The 19,416-nt window shown below is 35.1% G+C and overlaps 3 protein-coding genes across 7 annotated transcripts; 2 read left to right on the top strand and 1 right to left on the bottom strand.

Annotated features, from left to right (window-relative positions):
• The first annotated feature begins 1,578 nt into the window (after positions 1-1,578).
• Positions 1,579-7,683, top strand: LOC141646779 (putative WD repeat-containing protein C2A9.03). Its single transcript, XM_074454726.1, has 9 exons — positions 1,579-2,070; positions 2,386-2,553; positions 3,035-3,121; positions 3,966-4,100; positions 4,427-4,537; positions 4,801-4,892; positions 4,984-5,089; positions 6,714-6,800; positions 7,059-7,683. The coding sequence occupies exons 1-9, from the start codon at positions 1,933-1,935 to the stop codon at positions 7,470-7,472; spliced, it is 1,338 nt and encodes a 445-aa protein (XP_074310827.1). The 5' UTR covers positions 1,579-1,932; the 3' UTR covers positions 7,473-7,683.
• Positions 7,684-10,181: 2,498 nt separating this feature from the next.
• LOC141646776 (actin-related protein 8) lies at positions 10,182-17,551 on the top strand. Of its 5 annotated transcripts, none has more exons than XM_074454719.1 (12): positions 10,182-10,833; positions 12,289-12,377; positions 12,943-13,013; positions 13,190-13,257; positions 13,788-13,849; positions 14,108-14,205; positions 14,781-14,862; positions 15,224-15,366; positions 15,909-16,057; positions 16,624-16,757; positions 16,850-16,968; positions 17,266-17,551. In XM_074454719.1, exons 1-12 carry the CDS (start codon positions 10,517-10,519, stop codon positions 17,365-17,367), a joined length of 1,434 nt encoding a protein of 477 aa, XP_074310820.1. In that variant the 5' UTR covers positions 10,182-10,516; the 3' UTR covers positions 17,368-17,551. The 5 variants fall into 5 exon arrangements, with proteins under 5 accessions (XP_074310820.1, XP_074310821.1, XP_074310824.1 ...); XM_074454720.1 differs by lacking the exon at positions 10,182-10,833 and adding an exon at positions 11,027-11,060; XM_074454723.1 differs by lacking the exon at positions 10,182-10,833 and adding an exon at positions 11,338-11,356.
• On the bottom strand, positions 17,437-19,347 carry LOC141646778 (GPI-anchored protein LLG1-like). The gene is made up of 3 exons (XM_074454725.1): positions 19,099-19,347; positions 18,929-18,991; positions 17,437-18,031 (listed from the first exon to the last, which is right to left on the bottom strand). The coding sequence occupies exons 1-3, from the start codon at positions 19,223-19,225 to the stop codon at positions 17,676-17,678; spliced, it is 546 nt and encodes a 181-aa protein (XP_074310826.1). The 5' UTR covers positions 19,226-19,347; the 3' UTR covers positions 17,437-17,675.
• Between the last annotated feature and the right edge of the window lie 69 nt (positions 19,348-19,416).

The raw sequence follows: 19,416 nt of genomic DNA, 5'->3' as shown, positions 1-19,416 counted from the left end.
CATATGGATCTATCGTTTCTTAGGCAATGCAACTTCCTACATGCAACCAAGCGACCCCTTACTGCATTTACTTTTAAATGATGGTTCATTAGTCCTAAATAGTTTACCTTTCTATTTATCACCCACGTACTCAAACATTGTCCCCTTTTTCAAGAAAATTGTTCGAGCTCTGTCCGTATCTTAAGCACGTGTTATAAGAGCGATTTGTAAGTAACGGTTTAGAAGAGCTACTTACGTAACAGTCTGATCATACTAAGGCCCCGTTCTTTCCGGCTTAATTTTAACTCATTTAATTTATGTTCAGCCCTATTTAGTTCAGTTCAATTGAGTTTCTTTCATTTTAATTCAACTTATCTCTTCACAAATTAACTCTTACTTAAACTCTATTTAATTTAGCTCAGTTTCATTCAGTTAAGTTCACTTCAGCTCGGCTCCATTAAGTTCAATTCAACATAAAAGAATAGGGCCTAACAGTCAGTAATGATTTGTTACAACTTAGTTATTACTTTGTACTCCATTAATAACTTTTTTTTTCGTTTATACCACTTTTACAATTATAACCAACGAGACTATAATTTAAATGATCCCCATAGCCTAACCACCATCTACTAGATTAAGCCCTTGCATATGTAACAACGCTCTTTATATACGCATCAAAGATTTTACATTTCAAGTACTTTTATAAAATTAAATAATTACAAAAAAATACATACAAACATATATATATAATATAATAAGTGGCAAATACTTTATTCCCAAAAGAAAAAAAAAACAAAGGTAAGTAATAATTAGTGAGGATCCCCTGTTCCACTGTTGTGTCTCATTCTATGTCCCACTTTATCCATATTTTGACACATCACTTGTTGCAAAAGAAAAATAGACAGCAAATATGTTAATGTGTCAAAATGTGTATGGAATGTGACACAGGATGGGACAGAAAATCCTCACGAGTAATAAGACTAAACACATGATTTTTTTATTTGTAAAAAAGGGTTAATCAAGCACTAGAGGAGAGTCGTCGATCATGCATTCATATGGTGGTACATCTATAAACCTAATCGTACTCAGAAACACTTTAAATCGATTGATAGGGGATTATTCTAAGGCCTTATTCTTTTGGACTGAAACCGTCTGAACGTAACTAAACAGAACTCAATGAAGTTAAACTGAATCGAAGTAAGAGTTAATTTGTAAAGAGAAACGCTAAACTGAACTGAATGAAGCTAAACTGAACCGAACTGAAACCAAGTCCAAAAGAACAAGGCCTAAGTTAACCAGATTTATCGTGTTCAAGTCACAAGAATATAGTAGTGTTTATGAGTTTATCCACGGCTCGCAGTGGAATGTGAAAGTGCAACATGTTTAAAGGAAAGCCGAAGAATTCGTGCGCGGATTACTTGGCTAACTTGGGCGTCCGCGTCACCCAAGAGCAACAATTATGGACCTTTGATGACCCGGGCATGCCGAATCAGCTTTTTCGTTTGCTTCAACAAGATGTTGAAGGCGTTTCATGGCCTAGTGTAGTTCCGTTTTATGTTTTATAGACTTTGTTTTATTGTTTTCGTTTTAGTTTTGGTTATCCCGTTTCATTTTACCAAAAAATATTATCCTACCCGATTCAAATCCGAAACTAAAACGAATGATATACACTGAAAAGGGAAAAAATAAAAAAATCTTCACTCCCCCAATAATACCCTGATGATTATCTTCCGAAGATTCAGATTTTGATTTTATCGCGTCCATAATCACACTCACAAGTCACAAATCTCACCTTTGATTTCTTCGATCAATCCAATAATTTCCCCCAAATCAATTTCCAGAAATAAAAAAAATCCTCAAATTAGGGTTACCCCAAACCCCCCTTAACCACCACCACCACCGACACCACACCGCCGCCATCTCCGCCGTCTTCGCCGCCACCGCCGTCTCAGGATGTCGCATCTTCGAATGGATGACGCCGAGTATATGGCCGATGAATATGATATGGAAGACATCGATGACGATATGCAAGAAGATTTTCGCGACCGAGATGGCGGATCGGATTCAGATAATGACGAATATGATTTCATGGTTCGTTGTTTTGATTGTTGTAGTTTTTAGTCTATATTCGTGTTTTTGTTTTGATTTCAATTGTAATTTTGCTTTTTTTGTTTTGATTTTTACCGTAAATTCGTGTTTTTGGTTTACTTTTAAGTGTAAATTCGTGTGTTTGTTCTGATTTTTAGTGTAAATTCGAGTTTTGTTTTGATTTTTAGTAGCAAAAGGTATGATTTAATGGTTTGTTGATTTGATTGTTGTAATTTGAAGTGTAAATTTGTGTTTTTGTTTTGAATTTTGAGTTTTGGTAGATGAATTTGGGGATTTTTGAATTGTTTTTGATTGTAGGATGATAGACGGGCGGATACTACAGCTATGCAAGCTAGGCGTGGAAGAGATATCCAAGGAATTCCTTGGGAGAGGCTTAGTGTTACGCGAGAAAAGTATCGCGAGACGAGGATTGAGCAATATAAGAACTATGAAAATGTTCCGAATTCTGGTCAAGTTTCGGAGAAGGTATAAAGGTTTTGATTTTACTGGTGTTGGAGTCGGGGTTTGAAGTTAAGGGATGAATTAGTCATGTCTCATGTGACAGTGACTTGGAAAAATTGTCGCGATTTTTAGTTAGAGTTCATATTATTCATTGCTTAGAGGGTTTAGGGTTTAGGGTCGGCAGCCCATGATAGTTTTCGTGTTTTGCCACTGCTTCTACTGTGATTGGATGTTTGTATGGGAAATTGAGAATTATGAAAATGTCCCAAATTTTGGTCAATTTTCAGAGGTATGTTTTCGATTTTAACTAGTGGTGGAGTTGGGATTTAAGGGCGTTGAAAGATAGATTGAAAGTTTTAGGGGGCGAGTTGGTGATGCAATATAGTAACTTGGAAAAAATGTTGCGAATTTTGATTAGAGAGTTCATTTTTATTCATTACTAAAGCCCTAAGGTGATTGGATGGTTATATAACATTGGCTCTTTTGTTTTTCATTCCGTCACTAGGTATGCAAGAAGACTAACAAGAAGGGATTTTATTACGATTTTAGACATAATTCAAGATCAGTGAAGTCTACAATCCTCCACTTTCAGGTTTGCTGAGTTGAAACTCAATTTTATTCTTCAGTTATTTTGAAATTTTAACTGCTTTTTTCTTCTTCTTATGTCTATTTTGCTTTAGAAAGCTTGTTTTATTTTGCCGTAGTCTAATTTGTTTGTGTTGTATGACTCGTATCCTGATGGAAAAACCGAAAAACAAAAGGTGAGTGGGAGAAAATTATGTGCATGTCTGTCGTGATGTTTTTCTCGATTTTATGACACTGCCTTTTTTTTTAAATCATCTACAATAGTCCAATGCAGAGTTTTGTTGATGGTGTTTACGTACATGGCCAAAATGTAGAGCTACTGCAATAAAACTAGCCTCTTGCACCTTTTGTATTGCCTGAGTTGAGCCAGTTTGGGGAACTTCAGAGGGTATGGCTTTCTTGCACTACAGCAGTGCGTCTTGCACAGTTGCGCTTGTTAGGTTGATTTGAGTGAACACTTTGATACAAATACGCACACGAACTCTCAATTTGTTGGGTTGGGCAAACTGGCTAAGCCACTCCGGAGCAGTTGTCTGTTAACGGGTGTTATTTTATATTCCTTGAAATCAAACTTAATGGTGTGAAGAGAGATTTGAGATGGTAAATAACTTGGCGGGAGTTATTTTAGAGCATTGTTTATTTCATTAGTGTAAGTGTGTTAATTGCATGCTGTCGGGTCTTCCATTAGTGTTTGCCAGATAAGTTGACATTATATCACTACTGCTTAGAATGTTTGTTCGAGTTTCATCACATATTTATTTTGTAAGATTTTTGATTTTGCTGATGCATTTAGTACTAATTTTTTTTATCTCGTAAATTGTTAACATGTAACACCGTAAGCTCTCGTGCAGTTGAGGAACTTGGTTTGGGCTACTTCGAAGCACGATGTATATCTTATATCTAATTCGTGCATCATCCATTGGTCCGCGTTGTCTCACACTAAGTCTGAGGTTCTTAATGTCTCGGGTCACGTGGCTCCAACCGAAGTGAGTGTACATCCATCTCATTTTTTTAAGAACCTTGTTATATTTTTAATTTTATTTTAACCGAACCTGTCATTATTGTTGCTAGACTCGGCATTGTTTTATTTGTTTGACTTCGTGAAAATTGAAATTTAACTTAGCTGCCTCATATTTATGTAATATGCCGTATATCGATTGTTACCATGGTATGAGGAAACACAGTTTCTAAAATTAAATTACTCATTTGGGTTCTTCTTTACAGAAACATCCTGGAAGTCTTTTGGAAGGGTTCTCTCAAACACAAGTACAGTTTCTAAAATTAAATTACTCATTTGGGTTCTTCTTTACAGAAACATCCTGGAAGTCTTTTGGAAGGGTTCTCTCAAACACAAGTTAGCACTCTTGCAGTGAAAGATAATTTGTTAGTTGCTGGAGGATTTCATGGGGAACTTATTTGCAAGGTTTGCCCTTTTCACCTAAATACTATGTTTCTTTCGTTCCATTTTATTCCTTCTTTTACTGATTAGAAACAGAGATCCCCATGATTATTAGGATATATAGGCATATAGCACCGTTTATTGTGTGCGTGCGTGTGTGTGTGTGTGTTTTGGAGGAGGGGGGGTATGATGGAATTAGTGGTTGGTTCGTCATTGTACAACTTCAAATTACTTTAAAAAGCAATGGTAAAGAAGAATACTCATGCTTTGGTAACTTGAACTTGCAGAACTTGGATAGACCTGGAGTGAGCTTCTGCACACGGACTACCTATGATGATAATGCTATTACCAATGCTATTGAGATATATTCCTCTTCCAGGTACTTGTTTTTTTTCCTGATTGTTTGTGGTCAACAGCTATTGAATGACGTACATTACCTGATTTTTCTTAAGTAAATTTTAATTTTGCAGTGGTGCAACTCACTTTACTGCCTCAAATAATGATTGTGGCATTAGAGACTTTGACATGGAGAAGTTTCAGCTCACAAAGCATTTTGAGTATCCTTGGCCAGTCAATGTTAGTTGTGTTTTCTCTTTTCACTTCTTGGTTTCGTGGTTATGTACAGTTTTTACCTTCTCAAAGTTAATTATCCTTCCTCCATTTATTTTCTCACTACATTTATGTCTTCGGATGACATCATATTTCTATGCCTTGTGTGCATAGAATCTAGGGCTCTTTAAATCTGGCTTAGTGTTACACTTTTACATAGTACTCCCTATAGTTCCTTACCTATTCCTTTTTGGCGGTTTCTTTTGGTTGTTTGTTTTTATTTGGGCAAGTCTTGGTCACGTCAAATAATTAAAATGCCTTTTTTTTTCCCGTAAAACTACCCATGTTATGGTGACACATGATATAATTTTCTAGTTTGAGGTGATCTTTGAATTGCTTGTCTTGTCATGATCTCAATTTGTGTGCCAAAACGTGGCTGGAACTGCCTAAAAATTCGGTCACGTTAACCTTCAAACCCTTGATAGCCTGATTGTGATACGATGATGTGTGTTGTGGCCTATATTTAATACTTGGGAGACCACTTTAACGTGTATTATGGTAATCTAGTTGCTAAATGGTCCTTCAAGTAGCCACATCGCCATTTTCATGCGACTCTCCTAAAAGTTCATGTCAAAAGCAAAAGTAAACTCTCAGGGGGAATTTGGCTCCAGCCTACAGGGTATTCTGGGAAAGTAAAGGAAATAATCCATTCCCTTTCCCTTTGTTGATGTTTGTTTTATACTCCTTTTTCAGTTTAGATTTAACCCCCCATTCCCTTAGATTGATACCCCCACCTTCCTGGGGTTCTCACACCCTCTTAAGTCTTACCTTATTACTCCCATCACCACCCACCACCAACTATGAACAACATATGGATAACCCCCAAAGATTATTTCTGTACCTTACCCAGTGAATTGTTGCAAATATGGATAACCCCATGGGAATTGTTGTCAGCTGATGTGTGCTTTTGTCGCGGCCTGATCTCCGTCTGTTCGCTATAAACACGGCCTATAGCGCCTCAAATTGCGATTGCGTACTTTCAAACCCTTGATAACTTCTACCATTCAGTGCCGTGGATGATATTTTTAAGTAGTTAGTACTTGGTACCATGGCTGAAGCATCTTAAAAAAATCAGCCTTATTTAAGGCATTTCTTCATGAAGACGAGTTTCATATTGTTCACTTTCATTGGCTCCGCCTTGTTTATTTATTTTTATTTTTAAAAAGAAGTGAGTATTTGGTCAAACACACAGAAAATTTAAAAAATTAGGACATTTGTGTTAAAAACTTGTGCTCATTGAAATCAATGAATAATGTATTTCAAGTATAAATTTAAAGAAAAAACATTATTCTACTGGGAGTCACTTTTCGTCTTTTCTGCTTGAGTTGCAGAAAAGCACTTTTCTGCATGAATTGAAGAAGAAAACATTACTCTGATACCACTTCGAGCCTGAATAGCTTATGCAAATACATAAAGCACTTTTCTGCTTATTTATGTGTGGAGTATTTAGTTCCTGAGCAAGCTTTATCCGAACTTTGACTCTGCTATTTGGAGCGCAGCTGTGCAACTCTTTGATTCTTTGGAACATTTGTGCCATTTTCCATGCTCAACGCGCAGGCAACATTATTGACCTTTCCCTTTTGTTTTGCAGCATACATCCTTGAGTCCTGATGGTAGGATGCTTGTCGTTGTGGGAGATCACGCTGATGGTTTACTGGTGGATTCTAGAAACGGAAAGGTATGTGTTACGACTAGACCAAGCAAAAAGGTCATCAGTTTAGGCTTCAATATGGTTATATTAGATTGGTGGTGTTCGACTTTTCGTGTTACACAATTAAATTTTGATGCTATTCAGTTCATTTTCTTTCTTATCACTCACCTTAATCTGAGTATGCTACTTTCGGTACAGTTTGAGTTGAGTCAATGTCGTATCATGTAATATATACGGAGTAATACTTCTCAGTGAATAGGGTTTTTACTAATCTGTTTTATGCAGACTATAACGCCTTTAGTCGGACACAAGGATTTCTCCTTTGCAACTGCATGGAGTCCGGATGGCTTCAATTTCGCCACCGGAAACCAAGATAGGACATGTCGCATTTGGGATGTCAGAAATTTGTCGAAATCTCTAGCTGTCCTGAAGGGCAACTTGGGAGCTATTCGGTCTATGCGCTACTCATCTGATGGCCGGTTCATGGCTATGGCGGAGCCTGCAGATTTTGTGCATGTATTTGATGTCAAGAACGGTTATAATGAAGAACAAGAAATAGATTTTTTTGGTGAAATATCCGGCCTCTCATTCAGTCCTGATACCGAGTCTCTTTTCATCGGAGTTTGGGATCGCACATATGGCAGCCTACTCGAGTATAACCGTTGTAGGAAGTATAGTTATTTGGATTCTTTGGTTTAAGGGAAGATTACCATTAGTGTCGCTTTATTTCATTTTGATGTAACTCGGTGTTGATGTACCTTTGTGTTGTTCTTGTGCTTACGAAGGATTATCAAGTGCGAGGGCTGTACAGAACGCTAGATAGATAGCATATATCTCCTGCAACCCAAAATAAAGAGGACTTCTTTGTACCGTACTTATACTACTATCGGTGAGCAGATTTTTCCGGCTATTCTTCTGATCACTCTTTTTTAAATAATCTACAAAAAAACGGATCAGTTAGCGTGTTAGATTGGAATTGAATGTATTTAACTAGGGTTCACGTAGAATCGGAATTTGGGAGATTGTAGAAGCGGGGAAGTAGTGATTGACCCCCATAACTCTGTACAATTGTGAAATTAACCCCCATAACTTTCAATTGGAGTGATTAGGCCTCATAACTTACATAATAAGTGAAATTAAACCTTTTATCAAAATCTCACGAGAAATTCAATTTATCATATCACAAAAGTACAAATGGTTATGTTCTTATGAAAAATACGAAATAAAAGTTTTAAAAAATTAAACCAAAATCTCACCAAAAATGTCATTATATACTATTACTAACAGCTATACCAACACGTATACATATAACATACTAAAATCATACGTATTATATACTACTCCCTCCAATTTCATTTATTGTTCCCCTTTTTTTTTGGCATAAGAAATAAGGGAATTAATTTGGACCACACAAAACACATGACCCCACATTAAATTGATTTTGGACTACATAAAGTTGTCCAAAAAAAGGAAAGAGGGAACAATAAGAAAAATTGATGGAAAGGGAAAGAGGAACAATAAATGAAATTGAAGGGAGTAAAACAATTTTTTTATATACGTATGTAATTCGGTATGATATTTTGGAAAAGAAAAATTAACAATTTTATGTGTAAACTTTTTGTAATTGTTGAAAAATAGAAATGTTTGAATATTACTTTTCTCTTTTATTATATTTTTTATATTTTTTGTCAAGAAAATCTTTTATTCCGACTTCTGATTTTAACATAACTACCTAACAAAATATTTTGCAATTGAAATTTTTTTACACAAATTTGAAAAATTTGTACTTTATATAAAAATAATAAATTGAATTTCTCATGACCATTTTTGTAATTGAAATAATAAATCTGTACCTAACAAAATATTTTGCAATTGAATTTTTTTTATTAAGTTTTTTAAACTTTTATTTCGTATTTTTCATAAGAACATAACCATTTTTACTTTTATGATATGATAAATTGAATTTCTCGTGAGATTTTGATAAAGGGGTTTAATTTCACTTATTATGTAAGTTGTGGGGCCTAATCACTCCAATTGAAAGTTATGGGGGTTAATTTCACAATTGCACAAAGTTATGGGGATAAAACAATTGCAGTGGTTTCCGCAAGAGTTGTTACTTCGAGTGTCGATTTTTGTGTTGCTGTCATTTTTCCTTGGTAGTTAGATTATTTCAACCTTCTCTCACGCTTGTGTAAAACGGTTTTATACAAAAATTATTAGAAAATATCATGGCCTTGTTTGCTAAACAATATGTATCCATGTTTAACACTATTTAGTATTTTTGATCTTTTTTTAAGGGTTTAATAAACGGTGTATTTTAGGAGTAAATTAAATTAAATTAAATTGAGTAGATATCAAGGAAAAAACGGTTTGGTTGGCAAATGCCTAGATGGACCAAATATATGATTCACTAAAACTTACCAATTTACGTCTATTTGTCCTGATAAAATATAAATAAGGTGCATTATTTGAATGGAGTAATTTATTTGAGCCAATACGTCAATAAACTTTATTTTTCGTACAAATGTTTGGTAACGATAGGTCGATAGTTAATGATTGACATTTAAACACCTGAAATAAAAACTCGAGGATATTAGGTGAAAAAAGCTATATTTTCTCCTTTGGTATTTTGTCTTTTTCCATGATCAACTATATTTTCAGACAATTTGTCAAATAATTTAATGTTAATCAAGTGCGTTATCAACTTATGATTTTCAACTACTTTTTCGGATACATTTCTAGATAGTTTCACTAAATAAAGGTATATTATAACATATTTTTTTAAAGAGTCGTAATAGATTATTCATAAAGTTTTTACTATATTACTCCACTATCAAATGAAATAATTTTTTGTTCTTTTTTTTGGGTCAAATTTTAAAAGAATGCCATAAGAATTTATTAATCTAAACTATAAATTACAATAACGCTATTAAGAGACCGTTTCTCCAAAGTTTTGTGATAACCAAATTTTGTTACTAAAATATGCATATCAAATATGTGAAACCAGTTTTTTGTAATTTATTTCTAGAGATAATCACTACCAAGTCCTCGTAATCATAATCACTTTTCAATAAATCATACAATCTACTTATAATATACTCACAAAAACTATATAATATCTTTGTGATCATATCTACAATTTCATACCAAAATAAAACAATATACTAATTAAAATTTTACTAATCAAACTCAGATAAGAACAAATCGTCATTTATAATCTCATGTACAATTTAAACTATGTTTTTGAACTAAAATTGCTAAAACTGAATTGAACTGAATTCGACAAACATGTACTGAATTAAACTTGAAATTAAAAAGTAGTCAACATAATTTTTGAAAAAAAAAAACTAAACGAAAACTAAAATCGATTTCAATAATATAATCCACTAAACCCCATAACATATCTCTATACTTCTCTAATACGAATCATTTCTATACGTTTTTATTATTTAGACTAAATACTCTTTTTGCACTTTACTTTCTAATCTTTGTACTTCTTAATTTAAAGTATTTATGTATTATACATTTATACTTAATTATATAAATTTCTATGTCAAATGCAAACGTAAAGAATTAATCGGGATCGGGACGGAGGGAGTATAAATTTAGTACTTCAAAATTGTCATCTCTAATCTCAACTACTATCATTACACTTAGCTATCATTACACTTAGCTATACTCCACTCCACAAAAACCATACAAAACTCTCCAAAATAAAACAACAAAATCAATGATCATCATCAATGGCGATGTTACTAAGAAAACTGTTAGAAACGGTGTCGTATTCCTCAACAACTTCTCAATCAACCTCCATCTCCATCTCCAATTCCTCGAATTTAACACTGGCTACCGGCGATTTTGACCGGATACCGGATGAAATATTGGTGATAATACTCAAAAAATTGGGACCAGAAGAGACTGCTAAACTATGTACTGTGTGTAAAACATGGAGAGATCTTTTATCTTCTGATAATAATTTATGGATTCATTTTTTTCAATCGGAGTTGAATCTACATCATCTTGATTGGGAGTCTGTTTTCTTCGCCGAAACGCAATTGAGGTGATTATTTAATTGTTTATATTGTGAGACGGTTTTTTTATTGGTTAAACACTCGTTTATTACTACTTATCACGGTTTGAGTTGATAATTTAATTGCTTATAGTGTGAGACGGTTTTTTTATTGGTTACACACACTAAACGAGTGTTTTTATATATTAAAGGACCGTCTCACTGTGTAAGACGGTTTTATACGAAGTATTGATCAATTGTATGTTAGCTGAATTGAGGTGATAATTTAATTGCTTATAATGTGAGACGGTTTTTTTATTGGTTAAGCACTCTAATCGAGTGTTTTTATATATGAAAGGACTGTCTCACAGTGTAAGACGGTTTTATACAATAAGTATTGATCAGTTATCTGTTAGCTCAATTGAGGTGATAATTCAATTGCTTACTGTGTGAGACGGTTTTTTTATTGGTTAAACACTCTAAATGAGTGTTTTTAGGTATAAAAGGACCGTTTCACAATGTAAGACGGTTTTATACAATAAGTATTGATCAGTTATCTGTTAGCTCAATTGAGGTGATAATTCAATTGCTTACTGTGTGAGACGGTTTTTTTATTGGTTAAACACTCTAAATGAGTGTTTTTAGGTATAAAAGGACCGTTTCACAATGTAAGACGGTTTTATACAATAAGTATTGATTATTGATCATTTACTATGTTAATTCAAGTAGTTAGAATTTCTAATGTTTGTGATTATTGTGTGAGTTTGACAAAGTAAAGTGTGATTAATGAGAATTTTAGTTTGGAAGCGTCGGGACACGAGTTAGTGGCGGAACTTGGGAGGCTAGCAGTTGCGCCCCCCCTATGCAATAAAATTTTGAAACTTTTAGTGAAAAACTCTGAATTTGTTTTTCAGTTGTGAATTATTATTAATTCTTCCTCGGAAATTTGTGGCATCTAACTGCAAGTCCTGATTTCGCCACTGGTTTGAGTTTGCTACTCAAGTTGTGGATTTGTGGTGTTACGTGATTTTATCGCCCATACGTGGCAAGCCTTTGAAGTTGGTGTTGGTGTGTGTGTGTGTGTGTGGGGGGGGGGGGGGGGGGGGTGAATTGTAGTAGAAAATTTTAGAGGGCGAATTAGTAATGCAATCTACTCCCTCTGTCCCGGTCATTTGTTGTCATTTTCTATTTTAGGGTGTCCTTTCTATTTTAGGATTGCATTTGATGAACAATTTGAGCATTTACACTCAATTTGTTCCACTTGTCATCTTATAATTGCCCCCCCTCCCTGTCCTTGGTCTTTGTGCCAAAACAAAAGGACAACAATTGACCGGGACGGAGGGAGTAGTTGTTATTTGAGAAGTTTGACTGTAGTTGTTATTTTCATTGGTTAGGGGGTGACAGACACCGCTAGCATCCCTTGCTCCATAGTTGTAGTCGCTTAAGTTATATCTCATTTGCCATTGATTGATGTTATGGGGGCTTTTTTTTTTCCGGTGAATACAGGTTTATGTATCATGAAGGGACACCTCAGTTGTCTCTTAAGAATATTTTCGGGCAGCGTGCTCAGGTTCCTGGTGCTCTAATTGTTGATGGTAATTTATTTTTCATATTTTTTGAGGATTAATTTTTGTCTCTTTAATTCAGTTGTTTGTCATAATCTCAAGAAATTAATAAAATGAGCATGATTAGTCTTGAATTCTTGATTACACCGACAAAGTGAAGAGGATTAACTCATTGGTTTAAAACTATCAACTTTCTACCCTTTATATTGTGGGACACTTAACGCGTGATGCTTAAAACTTAAAAAGGTGAGGAGATGTTCAACATAGCATTTTACTATAAACAAAGAGGAAGAGACAACTCCATAAACAGCTTATTCCTTGTTATCAGGATCTTGTACAATTTCTTATCAGTGTCCACACAAATTTATCACTTGATACCAAACAGGATGGTATAGTTATTTTCAATCTGATTCCTTTGTTCTTGTCAAAATGTCTGGTACACGAGTAAACCTCGAGATTTAAGCTATAAATGCAGTGCAAACTTGCAGTTCATATGCACCATTATTTTGATAATTTTGCTCGAAACCTGCAATTTTGTTCTGTTTCTGATTGTGGTGATGGTGAACTTTTGTCATTTTATGCCATGATTCTTAAGGTGGGTCTGGATACTGCAAGTTTGGCTGGAGCAAGTATTCCCGTCCTTCTGGAATGTCTGCCACATTTATGGTGAGCCCCCTGCATTTTCTCAGCTTATTGAGCTTCAAAGTTTATGTTTCCATAAGCGCGTTTTCTTCTGTTAGAAGTATCATTCGAAGCTGTCAATTATCAACCTTTTTTTTTTCCCTCTCCCCTTTTGGAGAACTCATTTTTTTATTTATTGAACATGTGCACCCTCTTTGCAGGAATTTGGGAATATTGAAGCCCCAATGTATACCAGACTTCGTCATTTTTACTCTACGCTTTATGGCAGGTTGGTTCTCTATATATTCCTGACATCCAAGCCAGGAATTTTTTTAATCCATTTTATTCTGGTTATCTATTCTATTAACTGCATACAAGCCTCCAAGTTCCTCTTTAAAAAACTTTGCAACCTAAAATGGTTGGCCTGTAATACCCCGAATATTTATTCACTAAATATGAATGATTAAGCCCATAATAGCATGTTTGTAGGCAAATTGGAACATCAATTTATCCTAATCAATCCACTTTAGAAAGATATGCAATGGCTATTAGGTTCCTTGTGAGCTTCAGTACAATATTTGCCGAACAAAAATACTCATACATCAATAATTGTCTAAAAGAATACTCACTGTGAATGTAAATGCGTGTTTCATAATGGGTTATAATTGTCAAGAAGCTGGTTTATAGATGACTATGAATTGCGAAGCCCACTGTTCATAGGAATTCACAGAAGCTAATCCAAATTAACACTTAAACTTCAATGCTCAGATGGACCACGTTGGTCAATTCTTAATTTCTTATAGTATCGTTTCTGTACAGGATGCAAGTGAAACATACGACCCAGCCTATTGTTGTTTCTGTTCCTATCTGCCATTATGATGGTAAGTTCATCTTAAAATGATTGAAGACAGTAAGTCGGTTGTCATTCCTTCCAATATTGTTTGTCAATATTATTGATCTTTTAATGTTATATTATATAACTTGCTATAGTAAGGGGTATGAACGTACAATTGAACCATAGCATACATGGAATAAATTTTCAATAAAGCAAGAGACTTACAACCTCTCCTACACTTGCAAACCTTATTTGGTACATCCTCTAGGCCTTCTTGTTCACTGTATCTCTCTTCCACATGTAGATACAGAATCTGCTAAAGCATCAAGAAGACAACTGAAAGAAGCTATACATTCAGCACTTTTTGACCTGAATGTTCCAGCTGTATGTGCGGTAAATCAAGTGAGTTTATTCTTGAGTTCTACGTAGCTTGTATAATCTTACTCGTGAAAAAAGATGCTTTTGTTGTCATATGCATGACGGGACTGGGAGCTATGCTGATATTTATTCTATGCTTATGTGTTGAGTGAAGGATTAGGAAATGCTTGTATGAGCTACCTTTGAGATGGAGCTTTTGTGATATGAGTTGTCCGTTTATCGGTTATACTCACATAGTCATACCTAGTTGCAATATCAATTTTGGAAGAATTCATCATCTCAGGGCTTTACGGGATCACTTAAAATGTATATACAGATAACACACACGCACACAAATACATTTGTTAGATAATCTGACCTTGATGGCACTTATCTCTGTTTGACGAGTATAATTATTTCCATGGACAAAGACTCGTCTCGAACTTGTCGCCTCAGCTCAAGCTGCCAATGCCACATTTCATATGGCTCTACATTTGTTTCCAGTCAGCTACAAGCCTCAGTGCTTGCATGTGAATATGTGACCCATTCCATTTGACATTTCTGATCTCTTTTCTCACGTAGTTTCATTACCATCACTTATATAATCTACGTCAATGCAGGCTACTCTGGCATTATATGCAGCAAGGAGGACATCAGGAATAGTGGTTAATATTGGTTTCCACCAAACCTCTATTGTGCCAAGTACATATTCCTTTGTTCCCTATTGTCACATGATGTATTTTTTTTTTCTTTGCAGTATATTATTATACCATTTGAGGCATTTGCAGAATGCAGCCTAACTTCACTTAAGAGGGAGCATTAGTTAACCTTGCAAAGTATTAGTTACTGGTTTCATTAGTTTTAGTTGACAATTTTGGATTCTTCATTTGTAAAAGTTTCTCCATACTACCACGTGTATTGTCATTTAGTTTTCTCTCAGTGAAGTTCCACTATGGAAGGTAGACCTTAGCAGTATAGGTAGACGTAGACCATATGTCTGGGTGTCTTCAGCAGTCACCTCATTTTTGCTGACTCAGTGGTATGCGATATTTCTCTTCTGCAGTCCTGCATGGAAAAGTAATGCGTAAGGTGGGAGTTGAAGTAGTTGGTATGGGAGCATTGAAGCTAACTGGATTTCTTAGAGAACAGTTACAGCAGCGAAACATTTATTTCGAGTCTTTATACACTATCCGGGAACTAAAGGAGGTAAACTATGATTTTAAACAATCATATATTGGTTACTCATTCCCCCTCTTTTTCTTTGATGTGAAAGACAATATAATACCGCATTTTATTTCACTTGCCATAGAGTTTTCACAAAATAACTTTGAAGATAAAGTTAGTCTGGAGATTGTACTAATGTGTATAATGGTGCATACTTCAACTGTTTGTATAGATGTGCCTGAAATATTGATAGTACAAGTAAAATAGTTTGGGTAGAAAACTAGGCTCTGATAGTAGTCAACAAGTGCAAAAGACATCATTGCCTCCAAGACTGATATTATGTGAGTGCAAATGTCAACTGGTTAACCTTGGTTCAAAACCCGTTAGCATCATGACTGCTCTTGTAGTTGTGGCTCGCTTTACACCAGAATAAATAAAAGATTGCATATGATTGTTTGCTGGAATGGAGTGCTGAAGCGTATTATCCTGTTAAAGAGTACTCCGTATTAGATACTTGTCCAGCTGTCCATAGTGTCAGACTGTCAGGGGCTGTCAGCTTATCAAGTTATCGTTATGTCTTTCAGAATCTGTGCTACGTGGCCATTGATTATGAAGCTGAACTTTCTAAAGACACTCAAGAATCTTATGAATTACCAAGGGAGGGTGTATTTACATTGTCCAAAGAACGTTTTAAAACAGGAGAGATCCTGTTCCAACCACGTATTACTGGAGTGTAAGTGTAATCTTCTTTCATTTTTCTTTATTCACAAATATAGCTGAGTTGTATGTTTAGCGATCCATATGGTAGTATGGTACCCATTTTCTCAGTCAATCGTCCCATAGATAAATACTCCAGCTTTCCTGGCAGCTGTAACTAGTGACTGCTTTCAGATCTCATCTTGCTACGTACCACCTTAGACAACATGCTTTTATTCTACCTTCATTCCACTATTACTCCTATTGGCTTGTTCAGTAAAAGTTTTTCAACTTCGACCGCTAATTTCTCCAAATCTATGTACAGATACAATGTCATTTTTTTAGTGAACTTTACTAAGAACTATTTTTCATAGTTAACAAACAGTATCCCAATGCTGCGAGGGCTCACACTTAAGCCGGATAATGGCAATTTTTTTGTATTTTTATCCAAAAAGATTTTGCAACTAGTCAGAAATATTGTTCGATCACCAAAGTCAATGGGGACAATATAAATGAGATGAGAGGAGTAATAGTTTGTTACTGTATATTTTATATATGATTCCCAATTTGGTGGATGAGATGTTTTAAATTGCTTCATGGCAGACGCGCAATGGGACTGCACCAGGCCGTTGCTCTCTGCATGGAGCATTGTCATGACGCAGAACTGATGGGTGATGATAGTTGGTTCAAGACGGTGGTTTTATGTGGGGGAACTGCATGCTTAAGGGGACTACCTGGTACGTTTTAGTTTCTGAGCTCTCTTTCGATTTGAATTTGTACACATGAGGTTAAACATATCTTAACACTAACCAGAAGCTGTGTGTTTCAGAAAGACTAGAGAAGGAACTTCGTGCACATCTTCCTTCTTATATCTCAAATGGAATCAGGGTAACTCCTCCACCTTATGGTGCCGATTCTGCCTGGCATGGGGCAAGGCTTATCAGTAATGTGAGTTATCTTTTTCTCGTTACCTCTTCATAATATCACTATTTTGGTAGATTTGAGACGATTATTTTTAATGATTCTATTAAAAATATTTTAAATACTTGTTGAAAGGGATTGTAAAACATAATCTTGGAACTACCCTAATTCAAAATAGGGTTCATCATTTTCAAACGGAGCTAATATATGATAGATATTCGAAACCTCTTGATTGACCGCCGTTTGCACTTATTGAGTGGTCTTTCTGCATACAAATGTCACTGACTTGTGTTTTGGCCATGCCGATTCCACCTTTATTTGCAGTTAAGTAATTTTCCAGGAGCATGGTGCAACACCAAAAAGCAATTCAAACGAAAGCAGCGGAGTAAACATCTGACTCCGTCGTTTTTAAAGCCACGCGGCTAACTGCTGTTAACTAAACCGTTCTTCTGATCATTCCCTGAATCTATGTATATTAGCCGAACATCTGTTCTAGCTGAATGTGAAACCACATAACATATATAATTCCGCTTTGTATGTTTCTATGTACTTACAAACCGATGCACAATAAAATCATGTAAAGTATATGAATGAATAAATAGTTGATACATCTCTAATTGGTCATTCCTCATTACATTCCGACCATTATACATAAATCACATGGATATCGGTTAACTTCTCACTCGTAAAAAAGAGTCAAATTCGTGTGAAAGAATCGAAACCACAAATCAACCTCAAATGATTCGACCAACAACAAGGAGGAAAACAGCAGCTGAAAGAAACGACAACAATGATCCATGTCGAGTTATACCATAAATAGACGCAGCGCCACTGGGTGTAGCTTTACACTCGAGACCTCGCTTGCTTCCTTTGCACTCGTTAGCGAAAAGGCCAGGCGGGTACCCACCATTGAGGTTAATGTAACTGAACATGGTCTGAGCACATTGGTTGGTTAAGTCATTGAGTTCATCTGAGAATTGGCAGGCGAAATCCGTGAAAGAAGGACAACATTCGGCGGCCGGGTACCTGGGTCCTTTGCATTTGCTGGTAATGATGGTATAATTCTGGTTCTCAAAATTTATAGGACAAGCTGCAAATCAATCCATTATCAAATTTTATAAGCTTATTGTGAAACCGTCTTTTAATTAACTGATTTGATCAAAAACTGAACCCCCCACAAAAAAGTTCATAAAAACTGCAAATAATTCGTTAATTTTACATCTTTATTGTCAAAATTTGTAATCTAGGCGGACATCCTAATTCGTAATCACAATTGTCGACGTCAGTAATAGGAAATATTGTCCATAATAATCGGAATATTATCCAACCCAGTGACAATGGCTCCGTGGAGCCAGGATTTGAGCTTGGGGGTGGGGGATGAGTAATAATATAAGATACACTCGAAAAAAATTCGAAAAATTTAACTAAAAACTTCGAAAATCTCAACCACAGTAGGATTTGAGCTTGGGGGGTGGTGGATGAGTAATAATATAAGATACACTCGAAAAAAATTCAAAAAATTTAACTAAAAACTTTGAAAATCTCAAGCGCCGGGACGGCCCCTACTAGCTCCACCACTGCTCAGTGATAAACTTGAGGTATTTTGGTACAAAAAATGGACTCCCCATAAAAAAGTTTATAAATTACTTTCCTAAAAAGGGAATAAAACTCCAAAAAAAGAAAAATTTAGAAACTTTTAATTACATATATAACCAGATCTGCCAACATTATCAACTAATTTACCAAAATATCTAGCAACTAATAATTTCTAATTAAAAACTTATTTAGTTAGTAACAATCATTAAAAAAATTTCTAAAAAAAGTATTTAATTTTGCTAAAATCCCAATTGGTGCTATAAATAGAAAGTCTCTAATACTCTTGCCACATTTTTATTTTTATTATTGTACAATTAATTCACATTATTATCAATACAGGTAATTTTGAAAAACGTAAACAATCAAATGGAACAGAACGATAAAAGCTTACGCTTTTGAGCTTGTAAAAGAGCACGTGAGGTTGACAAACGAGGTTGATCAAGCTGATCTGTTCCTACAGATTCAAAAAAAAAAAAAAAAAAAAAATCGTCAATAACAACATTATCCCAGTGTCTCAATGACTCCCGCAAATTACGAGTATGAGAAAGAAGAGGTGGAAACCTAAAACAGAAGAAGAGATGAAAGAATCAGAAGCAAAAGTGGAAGAAAAAAGACAGAAAATGATGAATAGTGTTAATGTTGACATGATTGGTTTAATTTTTGTGCATAATCTGAGCTCCATTGACATTATTATTTAGTGGTTTTGCACTAAATATTGTTAAAAGCAAGATTAATGAGAGAGAGAGAGAGAGAACAAAACAAAAGTTGATAGAATGAAAATGAAGAAGAAGTGGTGTTGTGTGTTGGCATATTTTGGCATTGTGGTCTTACTTACTCGTAGCTGGAGGCCGGCTGGACGCGTTTTCGGCTTATGTTTTC

This window comes from Silene latifolia, chromosome 3, assembly GCF_048544455.1.
Source record: "Silene latifolia isolate original U9 population chromosome 3, ASM4854445v1, whole genome shotgun sequence".
NCBI classification, from domain to species: domain Eukaryota; kingdom Viridiplantae; phylum Streptophyta; class Magnoliopsida; order Caryophyllales; family Caryophyllaceae; genus Silene; species Silene latifolia.
Note: the sequence above shows the minus strand (reverse complement) of the source record. Positions and strands in the feature narration are given on the sequence as shown.